At 38.1% G+C, this 24,456-nt stretch overlaps 1 protein-coding gene and 1 non-coding gene across 4 annotated transcripts; one reads left to right on the top strand and one right to left on the bottom strand.

Annotated features, from left to right (window-relative positions):
• On the top strand, positions 1 to 19,066 carry LOC122667294 (chaperone protein dnaJ A6, chloroplastic-like). Of its 3 annotated transcripts, XM_043863549.1 has the most exons (9): positions 1 to 131; positions 1,130 to 1,139; positions 3,104 to 3,245; positions 7,274 to 7,415; positions 11,085 to 11,142; positions 14,742 to 14,784; positions 16,939 to 16,987; positions 17,109 to 17,189; positions 17,861 to 19,066. In XM_043863549.1, exons 3-9 carry the CDS (start codon positions 3,136 to 3,138, stop codon positions 18,710 to 18,712), a joined length of 1,335 nt encoding a protein of 444 aa, XP_043719484.1. In that variant the 5' UTR covers positions 1 to 131; positions 1,130 to 1,139; positions 3,104 to 3,135; the 3' UTR covers positions 18,713 to 19,066. The 3 variants fall into 3 exon arrangements, with proteins under 3 accessions (XP_043719484.1, XP_043719485.1, XP_043719483.1); XM_043863550.1 differs by lacking the exon at positions 1,130 to 1,139 and having other exon boundaries at positions 1 to 142; positions 3,124 to 3,238; positions 7,273 to 7,415; XM_043863548.1 differs by lacking the exon at positions 1,130 to 1,139 and having other exon boundaries at positions 1 to 142; positions 3,124 to 3,245.
• Positions 19,067 to 20,891: 1,825 nt separating this feature from the next.
• Positions 20,892 to 20,978, bottom strand: TRNAM-CAU. The gene is given in 2 exon segments: positions 20,892 to 20,927; positions 20,941 to 20,978. It is a non-coding gene; the product is annotated as a tRNA-Met (tRNA).
• Between the last annotated feature and the right edge of the window lie 3,478 nt (positions 20,979 to 24,456).

Raw genomic sequence — 24,456 nt, 5'->3', positions numbered from 1 at the left:
GCCTCATCTTGAAGGCCCACACCATAGCAACTCTTCTCTTCTGTCGCAAGTGCCCGAACACCCTTAATAGTTAATACTCAGGAGGCGTCAAAACAATTGGCAGACTACCCGGCTGAAGAAGAAGAAGAAGAGCGGCAAGCAGGTTCCGTTTCAATGCGTATTGCTTTCATTTTTAGTTTCACTGAAAACGCGGTACTCTGTTCCTCCCCAACGCTCCCCCCCCCCCCCCCCCCCTCAATGTTTCTCCTTGATGTTCCGAAGAATAACGAGTTGTAATTTCGAGTTCTTGCTTGTTTTCGTATTGTAAATATGCAATCGTTATGCATTTTCTTTAGCTGAATCACTGACGTGACACTCGAGGCGATTTGTGCCCCTTTTTTTTTTATTTTTATGTCTCCTTCTCAATCTATCTATTAGGTTTGATGAGACGTTGCCCTAAATAAAGGAATTTATAACGGGAAACCCTAATCTTACACACTTCAGCTTCTCTAACTATAGACTAGGACAAGAATTGACCTTACGAGAGGGGGGAAAGCCTGTAATTTGCTAACTACATAACTAAGAGAGGGATTAGCAAATGGGCTCTGTTTGTGTGTGTGTGTGTGTGTTTTTTTTGTTTGGGGGGGGGGGGGGGTTAGGGTGGGTGGTTGTATCTGTACTTTCAACAATTTTTACAAGCATTCAGAAAAGTTACAAACGATTCAGCAACTTTACTCGTATAATTATTTTCCAGTCTCTGTATAATTGTGCCATACCCAAGCCATCACTTCTTAGCTCCTGGTCTCACTCAGATAAAGTGATGGTCAATTTCAGACAGAAACCGTACTCTCTATTGATTTCATTTTTTAATCTTCGGGAATTAGGTTGCGCGAGGAATTTGTGTGTATGTTGACCTAGTTATTGAGTTGAATAACGTCATGGTGAATAATATCCAGCAGTTGTAAGTATGTTAAGCTGCTATCTTAGATATTGACAAAACAAGTATTATTGTTTGGATCTTGATAGAACTTGAGATTTAATGGAGCTCCTGCCAAGCATGGGTAGAACTTATGAAATGATGCAGTAAGATGAATTTGTTGCTGCATGTCGAAAAGAGTTTATGTCTGTTTTTTTGCATGCATATAGTCAAAGAAGATGAAAGAGTTCTCATGCATGCATCTATCTATATTGAGGGAGTTTGAGAAAGAACTGGTACTTTGAAAGCAGACTGGATGGGTTTGACCAGCAATACTATTCCAGTTACCGTTAAGTGGTGTTGTTTTCTCAGATTGCTCTAAACTAGATCCCTAAATTGCTATCATATGATGGACACACTACACTGATTCAATTAGAATGATAAATTATGGGTGGAATGCTGTGTCCTTTGTTCCCCAATGGGATATTTTTCATAGAGAGGACTAGCCCCACATTTTTTCTGATGTGATTCTCACATGCTGTTATGTTTATGATACATGTAGGGGCATAGGTGGCAGGAGGAAAGATACCCTTGTGTTTCATATCTTACTTTTTATGTGTCCATTCAACCTATAGGAGTTTCTCAATGGCTCTTATTCAGAGAGAAGCATGCTAAACTTGTGAATTTTAGTGTTGGCATTACTACAATATGGTGCACATTACCAATTTGGATGCTCCCTGCTGGTATGGACTTGCCATGTTATCCCTCCATTTTCTCAGAGGAGCGGACTTGTTTTTCTCCTTGATGAGACCTGTTGGTGCGTGCAAAATATGTATATTTCTGTTGTCTATGGTTAGCATCTGGATTGGGGGATTCTGCTTCTCTTGAGTGCACTCTAGCTCATACAGCCTCAGCTCGTGCTTTATGGTTGGGCGTTTTATGATGTGGCTTTAATTTGAATTATTGCTTCAAGGAATTCGCCCTGCTATATTTAGTGATTATCTGTTCAATGTTCATATGTATCACAACTCATCCCTATGTCCCGATGTTGGATCACATGCTTCCCTGATGAGGATTCTTTTTTTGCTCTTATTAAATTTCTTTGGGTAAAGGAGAAGTTTTTTCTTGCCACTTGGCATGTTGGATAGAGCTGAAAGTTTGTGACTATGTAGAGCCCAAGGTCCTCTGATTACATGTCAAATTCGGCCGACACAAAGTTGGCCACCAGTGCAAGGATGAAAGTTTTCTAAAAAGAAATGGACGGATGAAACCGAAAGGAATATGCAAATGCATAGGAGGGTATGTGGCTGAAATTGAGTCTGGATTTAACATGTGAGCAATCTAAACCATTTTCCAAATGTCCCTATGACCGAAATTGCTACATCTTCCTTCCATGTGGCAAAACTTGGTTCTAGACCAGGTCTAGAGATACCCTCTAGACCAGCTTGTCTAGAAAAATTTTTGCCATAAAGATTGAAGTGTTTGAGTAGTCATACGGTCTTACCTCAGTGTTTGGTAGGTGCCACCAATAGGGTTACTGTCTTTCTGATAGCTGATATTAGGGCTGTTATATTGGTATGGAGCATTCCATTTCTTTGGAATGCCCCCATCGCCACAAATTTTTTTTTTAAAATTTTTTCTTTTGATTTGTTATTTGTAGTAGTATAAAAGGTAATTTTAATATTCTTCAGAAAAGTTAGGTGTGTGGAAGTTTCCATGAATGAAAAGCTGAATTACACATCAACCTCTTTTATGAACTGCTAAGCTGATATTACATATAAGATTTGGGATTATGGATCTACCTAAGACCACAAAGATTCTGCTATTGTCATTAGTTGATTGCCTCCTCTAATGACCATTCCTGGGGACATTGTTTTGCTTGAGAAAGATATACTTCAGTTTTATTGCCTTAGGTAGAGGTCTAGATCTGTAAACTTCTGAGCGGACTAGCTAGACAATGGAGTTGTGGGGTAGGATTCTACTGGCCTCCCATTTGTTAGGTTTGGGCTTTTGTTATTATCTAATCTCTAGCTTTTTTCAGTTGTTAAAATGAATTAAAATTAAATTGTTGTTAAAATGAATTAAAATTAAAATTTAATTATCTTGTAGCCCAGAAATTCATATGCTACAAAAAATGGGTCCCATTGGGAGCTTAGTCTTTGTTCATACTACTTTTTGTTTATTTTCATTGGTAATTTATGTAAGCTTGATAAAACCCTTCCTTGCAGAGAATATCTTGGATGGCGATTATACCTTGCGGTAGCACATGGGTTGCACAATGGGGAGTTCAACCAAAAACTATGTTAAGGCCCTCTGTCACGAACAAGTTGATGATGTCATCCCAACATGTGTGAGTATTTCTATACAATTATTTTACTAGTAAGAAATGGATATGTTGATTCTAGGCCAGATTGCTGTAGGGGCCTGGTATCCATGTTGAGGATAAGAGGCAGGTACAGACACATTCCAAAATCTTAATGAGCATGAAATTTGGGGTTGTCAGTCCAACTAAGAGACTGTCTGTATTACTGTGGGATGCCTCCAATCTGAGAATTTTTATCATGTCCTTGCACCCAAACAATGCCCCTTTTGTTCTTTGGTTATTGTATCTTTGCAATTCTCCATGCTTAGTGAATTATTGCTGGTATGGTAGCTGTTACACTTTTAACAATATTTTAAATGTATATTTGTTTGAATAATTTTGGATGATTAATGTTTCCTTAAAAATTCTAGCTTGGAAGAAAAAGATGACAGCTAATTTTTTTTTTTACCCTTAAAGAAGCTTTTGGAAGCTCAAGTGGAGTCACAATACTCATTTGAATATTAGTAAAAAAACTTGGCTTGTGAAGAAAAGGAATATTGGTACTCACTGATCCTTCCTAACTTGGAACCTATCCAATGAACAAATAGCGTGGTGTGGAAATTTTTCTCCTTTTGTCCAAGAAAAGTTTCCTACTATAGCCTGCAAACAGTTTATACTTTCACTTCTACCTGTATTTGTACCTTGGCATTTTCATCATTGTCCTAAATTCCAACTCAAATAGTTTTAGGACATTTTATGACACCAACTTCCATGAGTGATTGTGTGGTTGGGCAAACTGCTAGTATCATGTCTGTATAACAGTAAAAGTCTCTAAGAAAATCAACTCTAGTTGCATGATCTGCTAGAACAAAAACACGTCGTTTCTTTTTTGGGGGGTTTGGGTCAGTAAAGAGGAAATAATAGAAATCATGATGATGTTTGGCCCCATGGGCTTATCTTTTAATTTTAGGGTTTGGGCTTTTATTGCAATTGTTCTATATGAACAGGGTATGTGTTTTTAATTTAGTTTGAGTATTGGGTTATTTGCTACTAACTGAGTCAAGTTGTTATGTCTAGTTTAGGAAATTTCTAAATTATGAGTTGCTTGGAGAAGGGCCTATGTAGGTTTAGGAAACTTGAATTAGGAATTTTAGCACATATATATTTGGTTGTAATCGAACTTTGGGTAATGGAATTTGGATTTATGGTGATGGTTTTTGGGTAAGAAGGAAGGGTTATGTTCCTTTCGGTTGATGGGCAAGCAAGTCTTTCATGGTGAACAGTTTTGTGGCTTTCTTCTCTTTTCTGTTTTCTTCTAATTTCAGTTTTACTTCTCCAAATTCAGGTCAGTTGTTTCTTGATTCTGTTACATAGAAATCTTATTTCACCTTCTACTTTAAGTGCTCTGTTGTGGCGATAGTTCTTGGGCTGAGAGGAACTCTCAGCGACATAATTAGATCATGATGATTCAACTTGGGAATTTGGGTACCTTTTTTTTTTGGGGAGGTGGGGGAAGGTAAGTATAATCGTGTTGATTTATAGCAAAAAAGCTGCCTGGTCAACTCTATTGAGGAAACCAATTCAGATAGCAGAGTTGGGGATTGTTTGGTTTAAGTCTATTAAGAGATTAAAAGTGAAGATGGCATCTGGTTTGGCTAGTTTTGCCAGAGGTAGTTTCTGAGATTTATTATTAATTCCGTGTATGTTCTTTTGATCTGCTACTGGTTGTGGTTGGGAGGCTTAAGGTTTAACATCATAACCCTAAACTCTTGTTTGAATTGGATGCTTGTTGTGGTTGTTAGATTGGGTTGCTGGAGGACTCTTTTGTGTGCCTGCTGCTTTAAGTATATTACTAATCGTACAACACTAGTGTATCTGTTGGAAAAGCTGTTTAAACTAATTTCTAAAAATTGGTTCGCAGTCACTTATTTTCCTAAATAAGTGACTGCAATATTCTCTGAAATAGATCCAGACATGCTAATTAGTTCCGGAAACTAGCACAGTTTTGTAACTTTTGCTTGATGATTGGTCATGAAAATTAGGGGCTTTCTGAACCCCAGCCTAAGAATTTACAGGGACAGGAATGGCTGCATGGGCGAGTCACTCTGTCATATGAATGTCTGTGCTTAGCCAATGATTATGTCAATTCACCAACCAAGTAACCAATCTAGGTAGTAGGTACACTTCATAGTAAGAAGCTTGAAGTAAGGCAACATGAACAATTACATGACCTTGTACTGTTTTCATTGGGAAGGCCTTAAACTACTTGATAGAAGTGGAGAACCAGAATGATCTTTACTAAGAGCTAAAGGTAGATGGTTTTAGATTAAAGAATTTATATTGGTATACTCTTTATATGGAGTTGAATTCTGGGTGGTGGATAAACAACATATAAATTCAACTCCATATAAAGACTATACCAATATAAAGAGTATACCATTAGTGTAGTTGACATGAGGATCTCGACATAAAAAACTAGAAAAGATAAAATAAGGAATGAACATGTTAGAGGTAACCAGGAGTAGGTCTGAAATCATAGTTAGTTAAAACGCAAATTTTTGCCCTTTTTTCCCCCCGTTTTCCAAATTGATCCCAATTATATGGCAAAAAATGCCCAAAAAAAAAGAAAACATTTTAAACACGTTTGCCCTTTTTTTTTGAGTGAAACAGGCACTTTTAAAAAATACTTCTTTTTTATTTAAAAAAAAATTAATTCAATACTATATAGACTTGTACTGGAAACAGCCTCTCTGCAAAAGCACAGGGGTAAGGCTGTGTACATTATGACCCTCCCCAGACCCCGCAGTGGCGGGAGCCTCGTGCATTGGGTACATCCTTTTTGTACTATACAGACTGATAATTAGTACATCGAATATTAATATTTAACTAATAAGACATGAGTTGGTCCTACAATTTATGCCTTTTTTGGTTCAGTATTTTTCAAATCTAAACATTTAAAATCCCGCAGTGGCGGAAGCCTTGTGCACTGGGTACGCCCTTTTTTAAACGTTTAAAACCCATATTGTCTGTTTTCATTTTTTACCGTTTTTGAAATGTTTGACCGTATGTGATCGTCCCATTTGAATTCTGATCCGTTTTAAACACGCCGTACTGAACAAAGATTTTTTGCCATTCCCGTTTTAAATATGGTACGAATGTACGATACAAGATAAGTTGAGAGAAAGTTGTTTGAGGTGGCTTGAACATGTGCAATGATGATCTCTGAATTCTCTGGTTAGGAGGGATGATAGGATTCAGATTGGAGGAACTAAAGGAGGAAGGGGGAAGCCTAAAATGACTTTGGGAGAATTGGTGAGAGAAAAGATGCATGCACTGCGATTGAAAACAAGTATGGCTTTGAATAGAATTGAATGGTAAAATAGGATCTCCATGTCACCATTAGTTAGGATAAAGCTTAGCTGAGTTGTGTATTGGTGGACTTTCTTGCTGAGACAATGTAGCATGTTGGAAGTTGAAGTCTTTCTGTTTTCTTTTATTCTTTCTGAAAATCATCATTTGTGGTGACACTGGCTTAAATTTTTTATTTTTTATTTAGAGAAACAATCTTTTCCGAAGGTTCATAGCCCAGACTCCGGATTACCTTTTTCCCAAATCCAGGCAGTTTCTTTGGCTGAAGTGTTACAGGCTGTATGGTTTTGGTTCTTCAATGGCCTCTAATCTCCTTGAATTTGTTACCACTTCTCTGATTCTCTTCTGTTTAAGATGTTCCACTGGCGCTAATTTTTCTTAGACTGGCTTTTCCAACAAAACTAGTGGTAAGTGCTTTTACATTTGAAGCAGTAGGGTCTTGGAAAATTTGAAGGCAATGAATGTGGGAAAAAGATATTCTGAGAATGAATTATCAGCCGAATATGGCCATTTATTCTACCATTTTTTATCTTCAATATTGATTTGGTATCAATTAATTCCTGGTTCGAGAAATCTGATTGAAGGTTATGTAATACTGGTTATTAGATTGTATATATATTATTTTGTTTGTTTATGATCATGGCAATAAAATTTGTTTCTGTTTCAGTAAGAATAATTTAACTTGTATGTTATCATCCCATGTGCAGAATTTCAAGCAAGATAAAATACTTGGCGTCAAAAAATTCAAGCTTCTTGTTGCAAGACTCCTTGCATGCAGTGTTTAGGACAAGGCTAACTCAAAATGTTCGTCATCATAGGGGTGCAAGGCTCATTGTTAGAGCTGACAGTGTGAGTGTCCCAACTTATGCTTTCTTTTGACATTTTGTGGCTATATGAGTTACCATTTGCTTTGTTGTTTCATTTATTAGAAAAATTTATTGGCTGTTGAATCTCATGGACAACAACAACAACAACAACATAGCCTTATCCCTACTAAATGCGGTCGACTACATGGATCCTTGGCCTCGGCTCTATTTGAGGTCATACTTGACATGGAACAAGAACTCACCGAGATCTTGGTAATATCTCGGTCTTTTGCAAAATCGAGACGAGATCAAAGGCGAAATGGGAGAAATTCACTGTCTCAGCCACTGAGATCTCGATGGGAAACCTTGGTATACAGAACTTATTTAGGTGGTCTCGGTCATCTCGGTGGGAAACCTTGGTATACAGACACTCAGGAACCAGGACAGACAATTATTTATACCAGAAATCAGGACAGACACTTATTTATGCTAGAAACCAGGACAAACACTTATTTATGCTAGAAACCAGGACAAACACTTATTTATGCCTAACATCATTTAAGTAAATGAAATAACCGCCATCTCGGCCCAACTCAGTTTTTTGGCTGGGCGAAACCAGTACAGAAACCAAGTTTTGGAACCATTATACTTGATACAAGGCCTAAGCTATGCATCTCCTCCCTGACCACCTCTTTTAATTCCTTCAATCTGAATCAAATCACTTCTCTATACTGGAGCATCCAAAGGCCTCCGTTGAACATGGTCATTCCACTTCAAACGACTTTCTCGTAGCTTATCATATATTGGAGCTACTCCCAAATCAGCTATAGTATGATCATTCCTTACTTTATCCTTCCTAGTTTTTCCACTCATCCATCTCAATATCCTCACCTCCGATACACTGAGTCTATCTATATGATGCTTCTTAACTGCCCAACATTTCGCACCATACATAATAGCCAGTCATATGACCGTTTTATAAAATTTTCTTTTAAGCTTTAAAGGAATATGCCGATTACACAACACTTCGGACGCACCTCTCCACTTCATCTACCCTATTTTAATTCTATGAGCAACATGATCCTCTATATCACCTTCTTTATTTATGATTGAGCCCCGATACCTAAAATAATCACTTTATGGAATCTCCCCCTTTTCAATTTTCATCACCTTATTAACCGTCCTAGTGTGACAAAAATCACACCATATACTTTGTCTTGGTTATTCTTATCTTAAAACCTTTTGATTCCAAGGTTGATCTCCATAACTCCAACTTGGCATTAATCCCTGCTTTTGTCTCATCCACCAAAACAATATCATCAGCAAATAGCATACACCAAGGAACCTTGTAATGAATGTCTTTGGTTAAATCATCCATGTTAAACGCAAACAAACTAGGGCTTAAGACTGATCCTTGATGTAACCCAATTAAAATTGGGAATTCACTAACTTGATCCCCACAGTTCTTATGAGTCTCTACACAATCTTATATATCTTTAAGTATGTCCACGTATATACTTGAAACCCTTCTCTTCTCTAGTATATTCCAGATTAACTCTCTAGGGACTCTCTTGTATGCTTTTTCTAGGTCAATACAATCATATAGAGATCCTTTGATGTAGGAGCCGTTCCATGGGCTGGGCCGAAACCGTTTAGAACCCAGATGGAGATGAACCGGGTCCAGTTTGAGTTTTTGGATGTAGTCGGATTTTAGGAATCTATGTTATCAGGGAAAAAATACTTTATTTTATTCTGTTAGCTATGTAGGATATTTGGTTTCCCAATTCTTCTTAGTTTCCTCATTTGAATTAGTTTCCTAGTTAGAGAGTTGTTGGAGATAGATTTGAAGAATGAATTGAGTTTGTGGTTTGAGTAGCCTGCGGGCTGTGTTTGAGTTTTCTTCCCCCCCCCCCCCCTTCTTTTTGTGCGATTTCTTCCCTTTTCTTCTCTCTTCCACCAGCCCTCCACCAATTTGATATCAGAGTCTAAGGATCCATCTCCTTCCCTGTCAATCTCTCTCATCCCATTCTTTTTCTTCTTCTTCTTCCCTATTCTCTCTTACCTGTTTCAGTGCCATACGACCAGCAGAAGTGGGGGAAAAAAAACAGGACTTCTATTGGAACAGAAGTCGAATCAAAACCCCAACCATCCCTTCCTGCAGCAACCCCTGCTGAAACCTTACCCCAGCTCATCCTTTTGGATTCCCAGTTTCCACCCCACAGCAGTTCCATTAAAAAAGAAAAAAAGATTTGACACTGTTGGAAACAGAGGAGTCGACCGAAAACCCAGCCCCAACCCTCCCTTTGATTCCAGCAGAAAATCCAAACCCCCCTCGAAACCACAGCCCCTTTCTAGCTGCCCCGTTCTTCTATCCTTGGGTTCCGCCAAAAAAAATAAAAAGAGAAGAGAGAGCAAGAGCCAGAAGAGAAGCTTACCCGGTTGCTCTTGGATTCCCGCCAATCTCGCTTAAGGGAGATCGACTCCAACTCAAACTTCACCATTCATTGATGTTTGTCCGCTGGTTGAAGACTCAGTTCATCACTTCTTCTTCCTTTAATGCAATAAGTTCTTCCTTCCTAAACCCCACTTTTCCCGTATTGCTCCCCTTTTAAATCCTTTTTGTTTCTTCTAAGTCGTACTCTTATTTTCCAGAATTACCCTTTCCATTCATTTTTATTTCGTTTCCAAGTTTACCCCTCCCCAGTCCTGCATCCATACGTTACACCATGCTTCTTTTCTTCTCTTTAGTTTGCAGTCCAATAAATTACAATTCAGCCATTGTTGTCATAAACCCCCTACCTCATGTAGGTTGATCGATATGATTTTCTCCCTTCGATTAGAGATGGGTTCTGTAAATTGCAAACAGAAAACTTTAATTTGAAGACAGGTTTTCGGGAGCTTGCTGGAAGTAATAACACCTTCTATGATAAGGTGTCAAGCATGATTCAATCTTCAGAAGGTGGATCAGATGTGGAAGAAAATGTGAACAACAGAAGCAACGATTAGATTGCAGTTGTGAAGCCCCACGATTAGATTCCCATCAAAGAGATGTCGTTTGCTAATGACCATCAGAAGATCGTGACAGTTGATCATGAGATGTGCTGGATCATTGCCCCATCAAAGTCGATATTTGTGGATGTCGATCAATTGTTGCTAATTCTCTAGTTTTACAAAACTCCTGGACGAGTTTTTCTCAACACCGGGGGAATTGATGTAGGAGCTGTTCCATGGGTCAGGCTGGACCCATTGAGAACCCAAATGGAGATGAACTGGGTCCAGTTTGAGTTTTTGGATCTAGTAGGATTTTAGGAATCTATGTTATTTAGGAAAAAATACTTTATTTTATTCTGTTAGCTATGTAGGATATTTGGTTTTCCAATTCTTCTTAGTTTCCTAGTTAGAGAGTTGGTCTTTATTTTTAGGAGTCTTTTGTTTCTCTTTATATATGATGTTTTCCCCCAGCGTTGGAGATAAATTTGAAGAATGAATTGAGTTTGTGGTTTGAGTAGCCTGCGGGCTGTGTGCGAGTTTTCTTCCTCCCCCCCCCCCCCTTCTTGTGCGATTTCTTCCCTTTTCTTCTCTCTTCCACTGGTCCTTTACCATCCTTCTTGCCCTCTCTAAATCTTTTCATGGGCCTCCTAAGTATGAAAATAACTTCCATCGTACATTCGTATTAATATTGTCCTGTGTACTAATATTATTCTATGTACAGGATTATTATTCTGTCCTTGGGGTGTCAAGGAATGCGAGTAAACCTGAAATTAAAAGTGGTAAGTACGCATTCTAGATTCCTTTCTACAGGAGATTGTTATTTAAGTTTTCTGATGTAAAGTTGTTTCCTTGCTTCTGTACAATGTAGTTCACCTGGAATTAATTCTTTATTAGTCAGTTATATTACTAATTTTACCATCTTTTGAGATTTGAGTAATATCACATACCAATTGTATAAGAAAAATGATGTAGATGTTCCATATACCACTCTAATGAGTTTAGTAGGATACAATGACTTGGTAATCTTAAATACTGCTTTTGGTTGAACTTATGGCCAAGGTTTTAAGTATCTTAACATATCCACCGATACTAGCCGATATTAACTGATACGTTTCTTATTTTTAAGGTACTGATACGACACAACACCGATATGATGCCTAAAAAATGTCTAAAAAAAGTATCAACTGTATTGGGTCGATGCATGACCCGATATGGTTGATACTTATCGATTCACTTGATACATCTCTTATAAACTATATAACTCGTTCAATGACTCAAAACACTTACCAAGAACTTTGGTAAGGCATTGTAATCAATTTTGTTTTGGCAAAATCAACTTGATTCCTTTTTTGTATTGGCAAAAGCGACCCTAGTAATGTTGATTTCATCATCATTTGGTAATTAAACAACTTGCAATCAAGGATCGGAATCAAATTTATGCAAGCACAGTTGTCTATAAAAAAAAATTTTGAATTTTTTGCTCAAATATTTATTTTTAGTGTCGCTTTTTGCAATGGATCACAAGGTTAGTGAAAAACAACCTGAATGATTGAATCAAATTAGTTTTTTTTTTGCAATGAGTTGTGTATCTAAACCGTAAAGCTTCATCCTTTATACATAATCAACTGAATGCACTTGTCTTGTCGTACTTTGTTCTCCTCTTTATACATGATATATTTTATATATTATTTATTTATAGTATTTTATGTTTCAAAACTATATTTCACATGTATCCTAAACATTTCCATGTGTATCTTGCGTCTCTCCAAGTTGGTACGATTTGTCTCCTAAAATCATCTTTCCAATACGATACCCAATACTGATACTTTGAACCTTGCTTGTGGCCCATATCACATAGACACGACTGCTTACCCTGAAGCACCTGTGTCGACATGACAAGACATGGGTGCAGGTATGGTGTCCATGTCAGATCCCTCCCTTAATACTTGGTCACGGTGCACCACCTTGTAGTTTGCTCCCAAAATTGGACGAGAGAAGAGGAAGAAGGGGGTATCTATCTTTCCAAAATAAAAGGAGGTGGGGTGGAGGAGGGGAAGGTGCGGATGTTACTCTGTTCATCTCCTTGTTCTCTTTGGAGCTACCTCTAACCCCAAGGTTGAAGAAGAAAGGTGAAGATCAGGTCAACATCGGAACCTTACCTGGTTCACCACTATCTTTCATACTTTGTGAAGTCTAGCCCTAGCTCTAAATAGCCCCAGGTTAGCACCAGATGAGAAATCAGTGACAATTAAATTTTAAAACATGTGTATTTGGCACATAATAAAAAAAGGCCGTACCCAGTGCACAAGGCTCCCGTGTTTAGCAGGGTCTGGGGAAGGTCAAATGTACGCAGCCTTACCCCTGTTTGCAGAGAGGCTGTTTCCAGGACTTGAACCTGTGACCAAGCGTTCAGCAAGTGAGCACTTGACCAACGCGCCAAGCATGACCTTCCCTAGGCATATAATAATACTTTATAATTCAGCTAATTTTCATTGAAGCCTCCAAATCTTTGTTCTTTTACAATTATCGTGTCAGGCTTTATTTTCTTACATAATTGTCCCTTTGTTTAAAACAACCACTTGTTTCCATTTCTTTTAGACTATATAAATAATTAAAAGATTAAGCCAGTCTTATGCCCAATTTTTTGACACATTTTTGCCTTATCCACAAACCACACCCACTTCTACACATGTATCCCTGTATCCTAAATTTTAGGCCTCAGGTGGATTTAACTCCTGGACACATACCCATATAGGTCCCCATGTTACTGTAGAGCTTGTCAAGATCTTCGATTTGATATGTATTTCGACATATGTTGGGTTCAGGTCTGAACCAGATTGGGTGGGTCTCTTGGGTTTCTAGGGGCAGTTTTGTACTTTCTGGGTTAGGGTTTCGTTATAAAGTGTTCTTATCCCTTTGAGAGATGTGTGAGATTTGAGGGTTTGTAATTTTTTGCTTTAGAGAAGTAGTGAAACCGTTCTATCGCTCGGCCGTGGATGTAGCCTTCCTACTTGGGGGTGAACCACGTAAAATCTTGTCTCGTGTGATTGTCTTCTCTTTCTCTTCATTTTTCTTTGCAAAATCGCCATTCTGGGCGTTGTTTTTCTAACACCCCATACGTGAACCCTTATGTTATGGCTTATTAAGAAAGCTCACTTCTGCAATTATGAACTTCATACAAGCAAAACCCATTCAGTTTTTGGTAATAGACTCTCTCAGAACATAAAGAATAGGTCAAGATCTAGATCTTTCCTGCGGTGTTAGGTTTCTAGCATATAATGTAAATGTTAATTGTCTGAGTACACCATCTTATAAATGATAACCCTTAGGCTGCTTTCAGTCTGTTCTTAAAATTTTGAAATAAAATGATTGCTTCTGTGCTAGCGTTGCTGTCTCATCGAAATACCAATGAATAATAAAAAACTCTTGTAGAATTTCTGATAATTTTTTAATTTATAAATTTTTTTATTGATTACAGAAGATGAACAATGTTTTGGGTGGAAGTACATTCTCAGTGCTTGGACTTTATTGCAGAAGTAAACTTATTTCTGTGTGCTTAGCAGGGTCGGGATTGGAGGATGGGATTCTATGGCTGTAAATGATGATAAGTACAGAGCTACAGTTCTTGGTTGCTATACATTGCTGAAGCAGATTAGAAGTGGTGATGAATTTTTTATCTGGGAAAGAAGTGAGTGATTAGTAGGATAATGGAATGGAGCCAAAATTATTGGCTGTGGACGTGAACTAAGGCAATTGGTGGTGTTGATGAAATAAAGGACTTGGAAAATATTCATCATACATAAAAAATCATCAAATGTGCAAAAAGAATTCGTTAAGATATGCCCTCTTCAAAACCGTAACATGATCAAAGCCACTGTATTCTTTTGGAATTTGGATCTCTTTTGGTATATAGGCTTCCAATAACTCCATCGATTAAAAAAAAAGTCTTAATACTCTTTGAAACCATTAACTTGATTTAGTTATTCTCTAGCAAACTAGGAAATAAAAGACAACTAGTAACTTTTAACTGCTTTCCTTAGATTCCTTTGGTCCTTCTTCATGCTGCCCACTTACAAAATTTAAATCTTACAAAGAAAGAAAACTCATTACTACTCAAATTCCTATCAGGACAGGAAGTCTGATCTTTTGGGAGATCGGTGTCTTATTCGTGGGCCCAAGGATTCCAATAAGGATTGAAACCATGTTCTGATGAAGCTGTAGGGAACACAAAATATGTAATGACATATTTATTTATGTTTCTCACTGTTCCTTTGGTTGTGCTTCGGCTATGAAATTCAACAGAACTCTTCAGCTTCCTCATGTTTCTATTATCTTATTACGCATGACTTACTAACTAACTTTCTTTCTCTCTATTCAGCTTATCGGAAGCTTGCAAGGAGTTTTCATCCTGATGTTAACAAGTATGTCGTTCCTCGTTCCCCCTACATATTACATGGTTGTGGCGTTGTGCTATGATTGTTTGCTCTATGAATGCCCTGTATAGGAAAATTAATGCAGATACAAAAAAGAAGGATCTTTTGGTGGTGGAAAGAGGGACAAATTTAGAGAAGAGAGATCGCAAGATGGTAAGAGAGGGGGGAGAGAAGGGAGATCGTGGGCAGAGGGAAAGGGAATCACAAAAGTGGGGGTGGGGGGGAGAAGATAGAGGCAACAACCTGAAGTCCCAAAAACTAACTATTTCCCATTCAATCAAATTGTATATTCATATGAAAGGTTTCACCTTTACATGCTTTATAACCAGCTATAAAACTTGACCATGATTGGAAAAGGAATCCAAACCTAAAATTAACTTCTCTAGCCGTAGGCTATGAATAAGTGTTCAGAAGGAAAGCGACAATAATCAGGACTGGAATTTATGAGCATTATCCCAACCCAATTAGACAACTAAAAGTAATAAAAAGTAAGAGAAATATCCTCATAAAAATTGGTCCACTATTGGGCTGAAGAGAGGATTGGCTGTTGCTAATGTGCTACTCTGAATCTTTCTTTACATTTAAGTGAGAGTAGGAATCTCTGAACAGCCTAGTGTTTCTTTCTTCAAATAGGCATCAACACACTGCTATTGCTTTTGCTTCTTAAAGGAGTATGATATAATTGCCCTGTCAAACTGATAGCATCCCTGGAAAAAAAAAACCATTTAGGGCATGACACCAGTCTTTCCTGGCACAGGAACAATAAGAGGAAAGTATGTTGATGCAGATACACTACCTTGGACCGACCCAAACCCAGTGGGGTATCCAGATGGAGATGGACTGAGTCCAGATTGAGTTTATGGAATTTAGTAGGATTTTAGGAATTTATGTTATTTGGGGAAATAATGTCTTTTAGTTTATTTTATTCTCTTTATTTTAGAAGTTAGCTACGTAGGATATTTGGTTTCCAATTGTTCTTAGTTTGCTTATTTGAATTAGTTTCCTAGTTAGAAAGTTAGTCTTTATTTTTAGGAGTCTTTTATTTCTCCTTATATATGATGTAATTCCCCATCGTTGGAGACAGATTTGAAGAATGAATTGAGTGCCTGAGGGCTGTGTGCGTATGCACTCTCCCCCCCCCCCCTCCCCCCTTCTTCTTCTTATGCGATTTCTTCTTTCTTCCCCTCTGCAACTCTGATTTCTACCAAGTTCCCCTCTTCTCCTAACCGGCCCTCCATTAATGGTCCACGAATTGTTATCCTCCTTTAATGTTAGCAAACATGAGAGGGAAATCTCCCCATACATCTCTTTTGAAACAAAGAAAGCTTCCCGTGTGCTAATTTTCAGCCCAGAGCCTTACACTTAAAGGGGATATGACATCTCCAAAGATCCTGTTAATTACTCTTCAAACCCTGTTTTAGGGTATGGAGCCTTCAGTTATTTCGGGGTCCTCAGGATGAAATGTCATCCACAAAACAATGAATAGGGGTTTAGAAGAAAAACCATCCTTTGATGAAAGAGTCCATCTGGGAGGGGAAAGAGTATTTTTGACATTTATGGGAAAATTAGTGATGACCTAGCAACAACCCCCCCCCCCCCACCCACCCCAAAAAAAAAAAAAACTTATTTTCAGTGTTTAGTTTGGTGAAATGTGAGGTTAAGGGGGAAAGGAATTTCATATCCATTTTTTCCTCGTAAATTACATTGGAGTGAGATAAAGACATTTTTTTGTTTTCATTAAAAAATTGGGGAGGATTCTGGACTAATGTACAACAGGCTAATGGTGTGGGGAGTTGATGGTGAGTTTCAAAAGAAGCAAGGAGGTTGGTGTTACTATTTCAGAAATGTTGGCGAGTTTATATTATCTGAAACAGCTTTGCCAGGTCTACTTTTAGAAGCCCATGATGCCACTCTTTAGTACCTAGCTACTGCAATTAGGCCTGAACATTTGAATCAGGTTCACATAGGCTTCCCCTTCCCTTGGCATCTAGGTTAGTGTTCATGTGAAAAATGTATGCTATGGTTATCTATTCTTTGGTTGAAGGACATTCCTATTTTGTTTGCAAGGAGTACCATAATGTTCTATGATTGCTTCTGCCTTTGATCCTACAATTCATTGGCAGTCATTTTGCTCTATTTCAGAGAACCTGGGGCAGAGCAGAAATTTAAGGAGATAAGCAATGCCTATGAGGTAAGAGGGCGGTATTTTTGTAATTCTGGTTCATGTATATGATTCTTGGTCGAACTGTGACAGGTTTGACACCCATGGATTTTCAGTTATTTGCCTAAACAACTAGTAACATTTTCTGCAGGTCTTGTCAGATGATGAGAAACGATCCTTATATGATAAATATGGAGAGGCTGGGCTTAAAGGTGCTGGTATGGGCACGGGGGTAAGTTCCCTTTTTCTTCTTCTCTTTACCTTATTTATTTATTTTTTTCCGGGTTTTGGGGGGTGGTGGATAATACAGTGGAGAACTTGAGGCTTTCTAATTCTAACTGCATAAAAAACCAAGAATATTAATTAACCAGAAAGATGAAATAAACGGAGCTTAACTGCTGCTACTGTTTCAGAAAACCATAGAGAAAACAATATCTTGAAGTCTGGTTGATACACCATTACAACTCCATAAAACCCCACAAAATAAATACATAATTTTACCCTTCATTATCCTTACAAATCAGAGGAATTTAAGGCTTCAAAAAATAAAAGAATTAACCCCAAACTAAAAGCTGCAATTAAAAAGAAACATAAACTGTAATCTGCAGGCCAACAGGTCTACCCGCAATGGAATTCTATGTAAACAAGACTTCACCCATTGAATCTGTTTGAGAAGGTTATAGGACACAAAAATGACATACCAAACACTAAAATCTGGAACCAGGAGAGAGAATCGAGGGAAAATAGGGACCAAAATCAGGGTTGGTGGATGCTAGGTTTTCTGATAAATATACCCTGTTTCGATCTGAAAGCCTTCCTACATCAAGGGAGTATTGCTGATTAATAATTCATTACATACTATTTCTGTTTTTTCAGACCACTAACCTGTACCTTTTCATACAGGATTTCAGCAACCCATTTGATCTGTTTGAGTCATTATTTGAAGGCATGGGCGGTATGGGTGGCATGGGTATGGGAGGCAGAGGTTCCAGAAGTAGGGCAGTGGATGGCAATGACCAGATTTATAATCTAGTCTTGAATTTCAAGGAAGCAATATTTGGGGTGGAGAAAGAGATTGAGATAACCCGGCTTGAGTCCTGTGGTACCTGTAGTGGATCAGGAGCAAAGCCAGGGACCAAATCAACTAAATGTAGCACATGTGGTGGGCAAGGTCAAGTTGTTTCATCGGCAAGGACCCCATTGGGGGTTTTCCAGCAAGTAATGACCTGTTCAGCTTGTGAAGGGACTGGTGAGACATTCACTCCTTGCGATACATGTGGAGGGGATGGGCGAGTCAGGAGGACAAAGCGGATTAGTCTGAAAGTCCCTCCTGGTGTGGACTCCGGTAGCCGATTGAGGGTTCGATCAGAAGGTGATGCTGGAAGGAGAGGAGGAGCCCCTGGAGACCTTTTTGTTGTTCTTGAAGTTCTCCCAGATCCTGTACTCAAACGTGAAGACACCAACATCCTGTACACCTGCAAGGTGTCATACATTGATGCTATATTAGGGACAACAATCAAGGTTCCAACAGTGGATGGTATGGTCGATTTGAAGATCCCTGCTGGTACCCAGCCAAGCACGACACTGGTGATGGCAAAGAAAGGTGTGCCACTGCTAAATAAGAGTAACATGAGGGGTGATCAGTTGGTTCGTGTTCAAGTCGAGATCCCAAAAAGGTTGAGCAATGAAGAAAGGAAACTCATTGAAGAGCTTGCTGACCTCAACAAAGCCAAGACTGCAAACAGTAGAAGATAGTTGTGGTAATGTCATCACCTGTTGATTCATCTTTTGCACTTGCCCCCACCCGTCCATATTTTTTTTTCTCTGGAGGACAAAATTTTAATCGGCAGCACATGTACATGTATTTTCAAAAGGGAAATTCGATGCTAAGATCTCTGGATTAGGTTGGAAGGGAAGCAGTGGTGAGTGTAGTATCAGGTTCAAATTTTTTTGGTTTAAATTTTGAAATATAGATTGATAGGCCATGAGGAAATAATATTTAGGGGGAAGGTTCTGCTTGTTCTCATTCTGCTATGTTAATCATTTCCATTCACCTGATAATTTATTTGTCTGAAACATATGAAACCGGAAAATCCTGGTTTATCCATTGAATTGAAATGTATACTTTTGTGAAGCTCTTCCCCGTTTTATTAAAAAGAGATTTTGTGTGCAGTTTGATGATTTAATACGAGAGCCCACATGGCTGGTGTTTTAACTGAAGACCGTAAGTATACCCTTACCATCGAAGCCATTTCAATCACAAGTGATTAATAGAAAGCAAACAAACAAAGGTAATGGTTGTGCTTTCAGTGAAATTCAAAAATGTAAATAGAGGTCATAAATTCTTTCTGACTCACATGCACCAGTCTAACGGTATTTGCCTATTTGGTACAGTGCATTTACTCTAATAGGGCAGGGTGCAGTGTTTTTGTACAACAGTGCCTTTGTAGTTTGTACTAAGAAAGAGTGTATAGTAATAACAATAGGTTCAATATTCAACAAGGGAGGGGGATTGGTATGCTAGTGGTATACCGTAAACTAGCATTTTATGTTTCTATTTCTTTCTCTCCCGTTTGAAATGACTCCCTTACCCCTCAAAGGAAGGAAGACAGAGAGACACATAGGGTTCTAGTTTACGGTACACCGTTAGCATACTCTGGCCTTTTCCCATTCAATAATTGTATTTTGACATATGGACTGATCTATGGTATTGAGCTTAGCAAGCAAAGAACCGACTATAGCACCTTAGGCAAGTAGCCACTTAGCAGATATGCCTTGCCTAAAATTTTTTAGGCTTTGAGCACTTGTTGGTTTTGGTATTATTATTTTATATGATGCATCTTTAGGTGTATTTAGAATATTTAATTTTTTTTTGGATAATGTTTTCCTTCACCCATAGGGGTAGGTTCACCGCCCATCCTAGGGTTTTTGCATTTTTCAATATACCCTCCTAATGCCCTCTCCCGCCCATCCCACACCCTTGGTGAATCGATTCCCCTTCACCATGGGTGGAGGGAAACTTGGTTCCTTTTTTTGATGTTTGTCTTTTTTTTTTTAGTAAAATTTGATGTCTTATTCCTAAAAGATTGTTCAAGTTAGATGTAGAAAAAGGTTTGAAAAAATACTTATCATTATATTATTTTCAATAATTGTCATTGTTTTACATGTTTTTTTTTACTAAACATGTGAAATGATAAGATTTTACTTTCCCTAAAAGTAAAATGTTATATATTAAGATTTAAGAGGGCAAACAATTAAATTAATAAATTATTTAACAACATAAGGGATGTCAATAAGTGTTTTATATGAGGGAGTTGGGTTTTAGCATGCCCATACATAGAACATTCTATCATGTTCATGGCTTCATGCCCTTGAGGCGCCAAGGTTCTTTGCTCATATGTCTAAGTTCAATCAATACAGAATTAGCCCAGTAGCAAACTAAAGCTTTGAAAACCTAGCGAAAACAAAAAATGAAACTTTTCCAAAAAAAATAGATGATCGAAATTTGATAAATGATCAATATAGACAATTTTCTAGATATGTATACGGTTGATACGGTTGAAATTGCCATTACTTGTCCACTTTCAAAACATGTTGTCGGTTTGGAAATTTTTTTGCCTTATTTATATATATGAATTTATTTAGATAGTTGGAAGAACTTCTGAGAGATTTATTGGTAGAGAATCAAATCATATGACCCATCATGTATGAGTCCTCTAATATTGTGTTCTCTCCTAATAATTTATTTAAATGCGCTTTAATATGAGTTCTCCCATTCTTTTACCTCACAATTAAAAAAATAAAAAGAATTAGTGTTTTCTACCCAAATAAAGCACTCTGTACTTTTATTTTTCTTTATACAATTATAAATTTTTTAATTTTTAAATACTCATTTTGTAACTAATTTATTCTCCAGGAAAAATAGAAAAAATAATGGGGTGAGAGAGGCTCGAACTCTCGACCTCAGGATAACTCAATGCAGCTATGAGACCTACGCGCTAGCCAACTGCGCCACCACCCTATTGATGTTTATGTGACAGTTATCTATAAATATTCATAAATCATAACCTCCTTCATGTTGGAATTTTTTTGCTGTGGTTATGGCTTTGGGATATACAATGCTTTTCCTATAGATGTTCCACGAATTTTTATCCTATGCAATTACTGCACGGGTGCAGTACTACATCGTACGGCGACTGTAGAAATCATGTGCACCATGTGGGGCTCGCTGTGCCACATGGCCTTTGGTCCTTTGCTGTGCCACACGATGCAGTACTATGCCTTGCAGTTGCAGGAGAAGATAACGATTCGATATTCCACATGTTTAATTAATTGCTCTTCACAGTTATCTGGTGATTCTGATCCACTTTGTGTTAGATTCTTCTTGGTACAAAACAAAACTGCACTTAAATAGATGATAATGTAAACAACGTGTTTAAAAAGTTTACTTTATCAAAAAAAAGTTTACATAGTTTATTGGCCAATCAGTTGGCATTTGACAATATGATCATTGCGAAGGAGATAAGCTTCTTGCTAGATGTAGGCACTAGTTTAACTCTTTTTAATCTTGTTTGAGTGACACCTCTATAAGTGTATTTAGAATTGGAGAGGGTTCTCTTCAATGTCTGTGTGTCATGCCTAGGAGGAAGGGTATTATGAAAAAATACTAAAAATAAGGGAGGCATATGAGACATTTTACAAGGGTGATGCTACAGTAATCTGAGTCTTATGAGGAGTGTCCGAATGCAATTTCAAAATTAAGCTGACAAATCTTTTACCCATTTAGAATATGTAAAACTTCATCTTCTATCCCTTCAATATGACATTTAATTTTTTATTTTATTTTATGGACAAATTTGAAAATTTGATCTTAAATTTTAATTTTTGAAAGTTCTTTATTTATTTATTTTTAGAGTTCTTTATTGATTAAGATCCTAACAAAATTAGTTCTTCCTGTAAATCCAATAAGAGACACAAATTCATCATTTATTTAGAGAATAATTTTATCTACAAGTATCCTGAACCAAGCATTTGTTATCATCAAGAAGAAAAGAATCAATGAATCATCCACTAGATTTCAAAGACTTAAGTCTATTATTATTTTGAAGGAGTAACCTTATTTCTCCATATTCTACTTGGTCTATATTGTCATCATTAGTATGTGTAAGTTGTTTGTTATTAGTCTCAAACCAGATCTAGACGTCATTTAACCTTACTTTGGATCTAGAAAACAGTCTCAATTTTTTTTTTTTCTTTCGTAGGAAAAACCTCAAAAGTCTATAGGACTTGGAAACCATGATTTTGTAATTTTTATTACACATGTAGGTGAACACCATCCTCTTGGATCATTATCTGTTCCATTTCTCTGGTCGGACCATTTTTTCAAATTCCTCTAATAGGGGGAGGAGGAATGACCACCCTACCCCCTGCCCGAACACACTACCCAGGTGGGATCCACCCCCTATTAGAGGAACTTGGAGAAATAGAGTAGATAATTTTTCCCTGTCATCTTTGTGTAAAATTTTACCTGGAAGGAATTCACCTGGCCCATGGATACCGCGTAATTAGGAGTGAAATGAAGAAAAATAAATCAATTAAAATAAGTTGGCAAGGTGTTCTTGGACGGATAACCATCAATCTAATCCCTTTGAATCTCAACTGTCTCCCACCTTGTCCCGCCCCTCTCCCCGAGTTCAAATCTGCTGCCCACATGGGAACAGGTGGGGATAAATCTGAACCCTCCTTGGGGGTGTGGGACCCACGCCCCATGGAGGGGTCAGATTTATCCCCACCCGTCCCCATGTGGGTAGCTGATCCGGATTCCCTCTCCCCATCCCAACCCCTGTATTCAAACCCACCTTTTCTCTCTCTCTCTCTCTCTTCCCCCTTGTCCCCGCCTTTGTGTGTCCTCCTTCCCAGCGTGCCATTGCATCCCTCTTGTCGCCCCACCTCTCTCCATCTCCCTACTGCCCTACCCTCTCTCCCCTCTCAGACTTTCCATCCTCCTCCCTGCTAGGGGTGTCAATGGGCCAGGTTGGGCCGGGCCTGCCTAAACCCTGACCTTGACCCTAGAGGCCTTAACCTAAACCCTGACCCTGACCCAACCCTGGTAGGGCCAAGAAACCCTCAACCCTGACCCAACCCTACCAGGGTTTTCCCTAACCCGGCCCGACCTGACCATATCAAGGGTCGGGTTGGCCCTGATTAATCCTGTCTTGACCCTGTTTTGACCCTGTCTTTACTAACTGCATCTCAATCAATTTTAACAAGTATTTGCATCTGAAGTTGTTGATGACTAGCTTCTTTCAAGCCTATATAGGGGGAAAAAATGAAGGAGAAAAAAATTTCAAAGCGTAGTCCTCGAAACATAATCTAGTCTAAAAGATTGGGAAGATTGGATGGTGGGGTAATTGATTGTCATGTAGATGATGTTATTAGGATTTAAAACAGCAATGAACAGCTCATCTAATTTCGCTTGTCCCCAATCACCCCCCAACTTCCTCTTGCTATCTACCCAATTTCTTTTTTATTAGAAATGCATGTAATTGTTTCTGTATCATTAAGTAGGTGATAATTTCTCTAAAGATATCACAGCAATAAGAGTTTTGCAGGTAAGGCTATGCAGAGCGGTCCTAATATAGCTAGGAAAATACAGTCAAGTCACAAGTGTATTACCAGGATACTGTTACAATCAAAAGACAACAAATGGACTTTACAAAGATCCTAACCATTCATGCCTCCATTGACTTTTCAAATAATGGATTCCAAGGGGAAATTCTAGATGTGATAGGAAATCTCACTTCTCTCTACGTTCTTAACTAACAAAGAAATATTCTCCTTCCCCTTTCTTTTGGGAGGATTAAACAAAGTTTCAGGAATTCTCTTGAAACAAAATCCCTTGCACAGATAAAATTTTGTTTTTGACGATTAAGAAATTGAAGGAAAGAGAATAGCGATCCGAGTTGGAATTGCTTTAGTTTTACTTTAATCCCACCTTGAAATTAAAGCCGTAACTTTTAACTCACGATCAGAACGATTTATTAACTTTCCTGATGCGCTAACACAAAATCTTTTCTTGTTTCAGATGCAACAAGTGATGGAAACAAACAAAGTCCACACGTATAACTTTCTTTGTAGCTCAATCTCTATTCTCTACTACAAATACAGAAACCTTCCGAGGAGCCAAAACTAGGATCTCTGTTTCTGAACGATATCCAGTCAAACAACGAACGAACGATCTCGGGAGGAGAAAAAAAAAAAACAAAAAACTAGAAGATCCCCGAAGTTTCAAAATTTGAATCACTAGCTTCCTTCCTTCCTTCCGTGAAACAAAATAGCTGAACACAATATCACAGAGGAATCCCTTTCAGAACTGTTTATCCTCGGAGGTAGGCCTTTCAAAAAGATTAATGCGATTTTCACTTCCTTCCCAGGATTCGATCTTGGTCTCCAAAAAAGTAAGAAAGAAAACCTGGGAAGGAGAGAGAGGAAGAAGTGAA

The sequence above is a fragment of the Telopea speciosissima genome, chromosome 7, assembly GCF_018873765.1.
Source record: "Telopea speciosissima isolate NSW1024214 ecotype Mountain lineage chromosome 7, Tspe_v1, whole genome shotgun sequence".
Lineage (NCBI taxonomy): Eukaryota > Viridiplantae > Streptophyta > Magnoliopsida > Proteales > Proteaceae > Telopea > Telopea speciosissima.
This window is presented reverse-complemented; position numbering and strand designations above follow the sequence as displayed.